The sequence below is a fragment of the Vanderwaltozyma polyspora genome, genomic scaffold (assembly GCF_000150035.1).
Source record: "Vanderwaltozyma polyspora DSM 70294 KpolScaffold191 genomic scaffold, whole genome shotgun sequence".
Taxonomy (NCBI): domain Eukaryota; kingdom Fungi; phylum Ascomycota; class Saccharomycetes; order Saccharomycetales; family Saccharomycetaceae; genus Vanderwaltozyma; species Vanderwaltozyma polyspora.
The window spans coordinates 1-8,249 of NW_001834486.1; the positions used below are offsets into that span (position 1 = coordinate 1).

The 8,249-nt window shown below is 31.1% G+C and overlaps 4 protein-coding genes across 4 annotated transcripts; 2 read left to right on the plus strand and 2 right to left on the minus strand.

The window, feature by feature from the left end:
- Nucleotides 1-428: 428 nt before the first annotated feature.
- Kpol_191p1 (uncharacterized protein) lies at nt 429-848 on the minus strand (the record flags this gene model as incomplete). Its single annotated transcript, XM_001642200.1, has 1 exon — nt 429-848. The coding sequence occupies one exon, from the start codon at nt 846-848 to the stop codon at nt 429-431; it is 420 nt and encodes a 139-aa protein (XP_001642250.1).
- Nucleotides 849-2,185: 1,337 nt separating this feature from the next.
- KAR9 (Kar9p) lies at nt 2,186-3,940 on the plus strand (the record flags this gene model as incomplete). The annotated part of the gene is made up of 1 exon (XM_001642201.1): nt 2,186-3,940. One exon carries the CDS (start codon nt 2,186-2,188, stop codon nt 3,938-3,940), a length of 1,755 nt encoding a protein of 584 aa, XP_001642251.1.
- A 713-nt stretch (nt 3,941-4,653) lies between these two features.
- Nucleotides 4,654-5,310, plus strand: ACM1 (Acm1p; the record flags this gene model as incomplete). The annotated part of the gene is made up of 1 exon (XM_001642202.1): nt 4,654-5,310. One exon carries the CDS (start codon nt 4,654-4,656, stop codon nt 5,308-5,310), a length of 657 nt encoding a protein of 218 aa, XP_001642252.1.
- Nucleotides 5,311-5,634: 324 nt separating this feature from the next.
- Kpol_191p4 (uncharacterized protein) lies at nt 5,635-7,710 on the minus strand (the record flags this gene model as incomplete). The annotated part of the gene is made up of 1 exon (XM_001642203.1): nt 5,635-7,710. One exon carries the CDS (start codon nt 7,708-7,710, stop codon nt 5,635-5,637), a length of 2,076 nt encoding a protein of 691 aa, XP_001642253.1.
- Between the last annotated feature and the right edge of the window lie 539 nt (nt 7,711-8,249).

Consider the following 8,249-nt stretch of genomic DNA (forward strand, 5'->3'; position numbering starts at 1 on the left):
ACCGTGACAATCCTTTCATCTCAAATATCTCCTCTAGTTCGCTGTATTCCAGTGCAATAGCTAGAGACTAGGCGTAATGTACGCTACAAGCATCTCCAATCTATCGCAACACCACTATAATAAATTCCTCACAAAAACGGTCTCAATCTGGAAACCCTACGGTGCATAAGTTCAAACATAACCGCTTATCTGGACATTTAAAAGTTTTTAAATCCGAATTTCACTTTAGGAGTCAGCAATTTGCCCTTTTTATTCCCCCCATTGAGTTATTGGGTTTGGCGGAACCTTAGAAAATCAGTTCCGAGGAGATAAGATATCAATTTTTCTTCCTTTTGAAGTAGTTTCAGGAAATGAACTAGTTCATTAGCATTCTGCGACCAGGTAGCCATCAATTAGGCTCTAATGCAATAAATATCGGTAAAGAATCATCAACAAGGTAATTTTCCATAAGGTTTACCACTGCCAGGTTGGAAGTTACTATGATAATAGATTGAATTTATTAAGGAAGAAGAAGGACCACTTAAACCTTCATTTATATCGAATTTCCTTCGACTATAATTTATAATTTTCACAACATCTGTAGTTTTCACTTCATCTAAATGTACAAAGTGTAGATTCTCATCAACTGTAGTGCAAAGCTCTTTATACTTGGGTATAAGCAATTTTAAAGATTTTAGTAACAAAAGTTGTAAATTTCCAGATTCACCAGTGGTATGTAAAGTAGCGTCGTCAGATAAATTATCTTCACATTTTTTACTTATCTTGACACTAAAGATTATGCCATTCATGGATCCTTCAGATGTCTGTTTGAGAGCAGATTTTTCACTTTCATTTAAAATTCGTAACATTTTTTTCTTATGTATCTTAGCTTATTAATTATAGCATTAAAAGAATAATTCAATTGGTGTATCAATCATTAATTATAAGCTTACAGCACTGTAGCAATATTTTTTAATTAAAAAACTTCCAACCACATAAATAATTGGAATAAAAATTCGACCAACCATCCAATGTCTTCATTAAATACTCTATCAATCAATGCCTTGCCCAGTGTAATTAAATTTTCATTTAATTACATTAGAACTACTCAGGAGAGAAGACAAACATAATAATACAACTAATAACTCCATAGTTACAATTCTGGTCTTACATTGTCATTAAATCATGTTGAATTGACCTTGAACCAAGCAAGTGTCTTAGTAGTGAAGTAGAAAACGCTGCGTATAGTTAAAAATATAAAACAGATCTTAAACGATTATTCAACAGACAGTAAACGAATTTAGAACAGATATATAGATGTTGAAAAATTCTTGGCAAAATACATTTATAGATGCAGCAAATGCCGATTATGGTTGTTGGCTTAAGTTTTAATTACCCAATCCAGGCTATTAATATAAAATCGTTCTTTCTAATATGTAACGTCGTTTGAATTTTGCTTAATTGGTCTCAATATCCTTCTTTACAGGAGGGGACACTATTACAGGAAATGAACTTGAAGTTCTATTTAGTGATCTGAACGAATGAATTATCATATCAAGCAACTCATCGAAATCATATTCACCACCAATATCAGTTTTTCATCCATTTCGTTATAGCTCCTTCTTTCTTTCCTATTTATCATGCCAACTTAGTAAATTAGCAGCATGTAGCAGTCGAGCAATTCCTTGATATTTAAAAGGAGACAGCAATAAATATCTTAACTTCAATTATCAAGATGGATGATATGCCTTCTTTACCTACATACCCCTCACATTTGAAGATAATCTTGTAAAATTATTAAGGATTCTAAGGTTCTTTCACATTTTTCAGTCTCTTTGCATATATCTTGTTGGTTCAAATCACAATAGCTTGAAGCCATCCCTTCACAAATCATAAAACAAATTGAGTTGCACAATATCTGAACTAATACTTCCAAATGAAGTATCCAGTTCTATCTCATCTTTCTTAACAGTATCCAACTTCTCTTCAAGCACCTTTATCAAATTCTCTGTAGGCATCATCTCATTACTTCGGAATTAAAGCTTTAATTTATTTGATCTTTTATTTACATTTCAAGAATGAAACACCAAGATATAAACGTTTGAATAAAACTGAGTTATGCAATCTTATAGCTATCGAATCTATTATCTGGGGAACTATTCGTGGTAGGTTTAGATTGTGTTACAAGGTTGAACTTGAGCTCACTATGAATAATGAAGGAAAGTTTCAATTGGTATTTTCAGATCAGTTTGATACTGAAAATTTCCATATAATAATAGAATCATTGAGTAATGTAAGATGTATAGATTCAAATATAGCTCAGTCAACTGAGAAACTATGCAATGCATTGTCAGAATTAGAGTTGTTGCTTTCAAGTCTTCCGTCACTGGAATCTACGAAGGATGAAATGCAATTATATGACTATGTTAATTGGTTGCTAAATGATAGAATTTGTATGAACGAATTCATGAATGATTCAACTAGATTAGATGAAATATTGTCGAATATTTTAGGGTTTATAAATACCGATGAAGAAACTGAAGAATCAGAGTTACTAGATTATAGACAAACTATAAATCATTTAGAAAAATGCAATAAATCATATCATACTTTAAAACCTTGGATACAATCTACTAAGTTAATATTTGATGCAAGTTTGGAATTCTATGAGATATCAACAGAGACCATTGATACTTTAAGTTCACTAATTGAAATAAATATACAAAAATGTCTTTCCATACAGGATGACAGGTTTTCATCGCCAATACGGCATGCTCCTTCTTTTACCTTGTCGCAATTGATTACTTTATTAGAAAGCAACTCAGATTCTACAGAACCAAAGGTACCGACATTGACACCTACTGAGGAAATAATATTCGATAGATATATGGAGTTGAAGAGAAGTCTGAACCCGATAGACATGAGTTTGACAGAGATATTACCTCAAAGAATAGAAGTTTTCGAATCTAGAGATATAGAAAATATTGGAATTTTACATTCGATACTTCAACAAAAATACAAAGACGTTATGAACAAGTATAGATTTATGATGAATGAAGTACGATCTCTTAAGGAAGACCTTATTGACAAAAGATGGAACGTACTATTCATAAGTTTGAATCAAGAATTATCCTTTTTACTGGAAGAAGTTGAAGAATTACAGCAAAAAATATCTGAAACCAACTTCTCTAACGATACAAGAGAAAAGTTGATGCTGCAACTAGAAAACAAGTCTATTGTAGTGAACAAAACATTCAATGTAATTTACAAAGCATTGGAGTTTTCCCTTTTAAACGCTGGTGTTGCAGTCAAGACTAATAGATTAGCAAGGAAATGGCTTGAAATAAAGCCACTAAATGACGAAATATTAAACAAACCTATTCAATTAAGCGAAGAAGATGTTGAAAAGTTGACAAACAAATTAGAAAAATTGAAAATGGAAGACAAAGCAGAGCAGACTTCTAATACAAATGATATCATAACACCCCCAAAGAAGAAAGTTGGCGCTATACTATTGAAAAAAATGAATATCAAACCAGTTATTATAACAGGAACACCTCCACCATCTGCAGAAAAACCAAATCCATTTTTTGACAATACAAACTATATACCTACGGAAGGATCGAAAGATTCAGATAAAATAATATTGGGAGGAATTCCATCTTTATCATATTCTTCAATGAAAGAAAACAGTTTACAGTTTGAAGATACAAATGACGAGGAAATAGATAGAATCATTACGAAGGAGAGATTACGAGACCTCGAAATAAAGAAAATAGAATACTTTTCAACACAAGCATCAAAAATTCCAATCTATAAATCTAAAAAATATATACCAATGGTGTCATCACCAAAAACACCATCCAACAACAATATGAACTCTACATGGACACCATATTTGAAATATGGAAATAGTCTCAAAACCCCAACTCCCATATCGACTTTATTCCCTCCCAAATAACAATAATTAATAGAATTAAATAGATATCAATCCGATGTAACATTACTCAATATTTTCTTAAAATAGTTAACTAGTTCTAAGTTCTATCTTGTTCATATCCGTCATTAGATTTGAAAGACACCAATTTTCCTGAAATAATCTTATTAAAGCAATACAATTGTACCAATTAACTATCCTGATTTGGACTCAATTGATGTAAAAAAATCTTTAGCAATTGAGTAGCTTTTCATTTCGTTTCATTTCGTTTCGTTTCGTTTCGTTTCGTTTCGTTTCGTTTCGTTTCGTTTCGTTTTGGTTTGCATTGCATTGTATCGTTCCTTACAATTCTTTCTTCAACTTGATGATGGATTCTCATCTCATCGAATTTTTTGACGTTTTCGCGTTTTTATTACTGATTTTATTCAAAAAAAAAAGAATTAAATTTACGTGTCTCAGTCAAATTTAAATATATATCATATACTACACATCTCTAAACCTCTAATGATGTGATAAGACACCAAAAATTTGTATTTCAGTTTTTGAGCAAGTTGATAATTTGATATATATTAGAATAGTTAGATTTAAGAAAGTGTTATCTATTTAGTAAAGGTTTCATTTTGATACTTCAATAGCTTTGAAAACATTTTTGAGAACAAGGGGGTATCTCATAATTAAGATCTAAATCAAGTTTAATCTGAGTTTCAATATTATAATATACCACTAAAGACGTTATAATGAGCAGTTTGACTATTTCACCAATTAAGAAGAGAAATGCCTTGGGTGACAAGGATGTAAATTTGAGACATCATGGTGTGCATAAATCTTCTAGTAGGAGTAATCATTCATCTCCTTTAAAGAACTCTAATGTTGATGTCGATTTTGCGTTAAGACATAGTCCAGTTAGGAATATTTCTCCATCTCTGGAGCAAAACAATTCCAATAATATGCCTTTTAGTATATTTGAAGAATCTGAAGAACAAAGAACAGCAACTATGTTGCAACATATTTCCCTAGTTAAACAATCGTCTTTTGCCGACGAAAATGATTACTCAATTGTTAAGGAGAATATTTCACCAAATAAAATCAACAGAGACTCCAAAATACAAGCTTTACAAATGAATCGTAAACCTTTACAGGATATAAGCATCGAGGACTGTAAGGGGTATATAGAAGACCCAATAACCCACGAAGTTACTCAACTTACTTTACACACAACTCAGAAAACTGTTCTACCTGCCGATATAACGCCTCCTAGAGATAATAAGATAAAAGAACATTTTACTAATACAAGAGTCTCAAACCAAGTGGATAAATCAAAATCTCGTACTACCGATGATATATCTAAGGATAAAGTGGTCAGAAAATTAAATTTTGATATTTTCGAAAATTAATTGGTTTCTTCCTAATATCCCATTTGGCATTACATTCTGCATATATAACTAGCATTTTATAAAATAATTTCATTTCATATTTAAAATATTCATTTATTTGTTAAACAATTCTCCTCGATTCATAAAGCTCCCAGTCACCAGAGGTACTTCAAATATTTTGTCTTTGGTTCTTGGTTAAAAAATAAATATTATTATCTGAAAAATGCAACATTAACTTTTAGAAATATTTAATAATACAAATGAATATATATAAATGCTTGCAAATAAACATAGTCATTTAAATGACTTTAGGGTATCCCATAAATTTTAAGTCTTCACAAAATTTTAATAAACAATGTAATCAGCAGTCGATGGATCTATTAGTTTATCATATTCTTTAGATTGTAAGATATCTGAAATATATCTCAATTTTTTGGTTGAATTTATCGCCATATCTAGGCCTGTTCTGGCAATATCGTCTAGTATCTTCACAAAATGGGTAGTCAAATTGGAATGTTGAATGACAATAGAAACCAATGCACTATAATAGATAGCCCAATGAGTCTTTATGCCAACTGTTTTTGAATATGGCATAGAGTACCATGCTTCTAAAATCGTCTCTAAAATTTCGATGATTTCCGATAAATTAGAATGCTCTTGATTCAGGAAAAATACTTTTAAATATAGTTGCAGACTATAAACATCTAAGTCGTTACACTTAGATATAGTAAAACGCAGTTTATAATCATCTACATCTTTTAATGCTTTTTTTGTGTCACATTTTTTAGCATCTTTTACTAGATCTTCTAACATTTTTGATCCAAACTGAAACAGATAATTTCTGAAATCCCCATTCGTGTTTGTATATTTGAATTTCACCAAATTAGTACCAGATAGGTTAATACCTTGCTGTTTCCACCTTAGTAGTTCCTCTGTTATCTTTCTACAAACAGGATAAATCGCAGTAGTACATCCTACTGCTAAATCAAAGGAATCAGATAGAATATGAAACTTAGAAAATGGTTCAACGTTATAACTTGTATTTAAGCCATCTACTGTGGTTAAAATACCACCATTATCTGCTGCAATATACGCACATACTTCTGTTCTACAAAATAAAGCATTAATCATCCCGAACAAAGAGAATGCATTTTTACCATTTTCTGTTAACAAGACTTTTTCATTTAGTAGCGAACAAGCCTTTCTCGTCAATGTATACAAACCACTTAAATGAGAACGCCATTCTGAATTTAAACCAGTGGAATGGGGTGAAAACAATAATGCAACAGAAAATGCCAACGAAACGCATTCAATATAGTTGTTACATGCGTTAATTCGTTGGTTCATTATATCCAAACAAGGTCTTATACTTGGTATTCTCACTAGAGTGTCCCACATATTCGACAACTCGAATAAACCTTGTTTATGATATAAGTCTTTCATAAATGTAGCTACTGTGTATCTTATTACCCTATGAATAATCGGATAATCTTGATCTAGAGATTTTAACATTGCCATCATCTCTTCAAATTTCTTTTGTGGGAATAAACAAAATTGACCTACACATAGAGTATTATTACAAATGGACCAAATAAAATCAACAAAATTTTTATCATCAATCTCAATGTATGAAATATCTTCAATTGGATTATTATGTGCTATTCTCATAGAGTAATATTTATTAATAGGATCCATTTGAATTAAATTTGTTACTACAGACTCCCAAGAGCCATTTCTTTGAGAAATAATGCCAGGAGTATCATTCGAAGAATAAATCAATTCTATAGATGATTGTTTACTATCAAAATTCAATAGATTCATGATATGGACGTTTGTTGGCGGAAAAAAAATATGACTATCAAGTTGTTTGATCGGTATAATTCCATCAGATGCCATATGCAGCTCATCGATTCCGCTTATACCCTCAGATTTAATACTTGTGACTGTCGGTAGTAAATTGTTTCCGTCATTGTGATCACTGTAATTATTACCAATAATATGACTACTATTATCAAGTCCAATTCTATTATACTTATCATTATAATCATCATTATTATCGTTATTAATAAGGTTTTTATCTTTATCTTTATCTTTATCTTTATCTTTATTTTTATTTTTATTTTCATCATCATCATCATTATTATTATTATTATTACTGGCATTATTATCATTATTATCCTTATCATTTACACATTTTTTATCTTTATCTTTATCATCATCATCGCTATTTTTATGGTTTGATATCAATAAAGGAGACATTGATTTATTACCAGAATTAATGACATTATTTTGAACATGAGAACTTTTCAGTGGTTTGTTATTAGAATAACTTGCAATAAAATTAAAATTCTCCTTTTTTATGACATTTGTTACGTTGTTAATAATATTATTATTATTATTAATGACAATATTTTGCAACATTAATAGTACTATTAGTATTACCGTTACTGTTACTATTAGTATTACTATTGCTGAAATTACTGATTGTATTTTTATATGGCGCACTAATGAAATTCAATTTATATGTACAAGGCTTTTTTCTTTTGAACATTTTCACAAAAAGGCTTCCTTCATCACATTTGAAGGTGCTTCTAACTTGCAACATCCATTTCTGAAAAAATGAAGTATTTGTTTTTTTCTTTCAAGCACACCCTAAGGGTCTGGACCAAATTCCCAAAAACCCCAACGGACATTTAATCACTGACCCCCAACAAAAAAAAAGCCCCACCGAGCTTTAACTGATCGCCGAAAAGTTCACTTTCCAAAGAAAAAAACCCCCGGGCTTTTTGGTTCTGATTTTGGGCTAGAACAAGGGCCTTTTCGGAAACTTTGCGGCCGATATACCGGGGGATTTTGGAAGAGCCCGCAGGGCCAGGCAACTATTGGAGACCCCCAATTTAAAGAGAGTTCTGTTAAGAGGGAAGAAATTCTCCACATTCCGTGGTCCCGCGAAAAAGAAA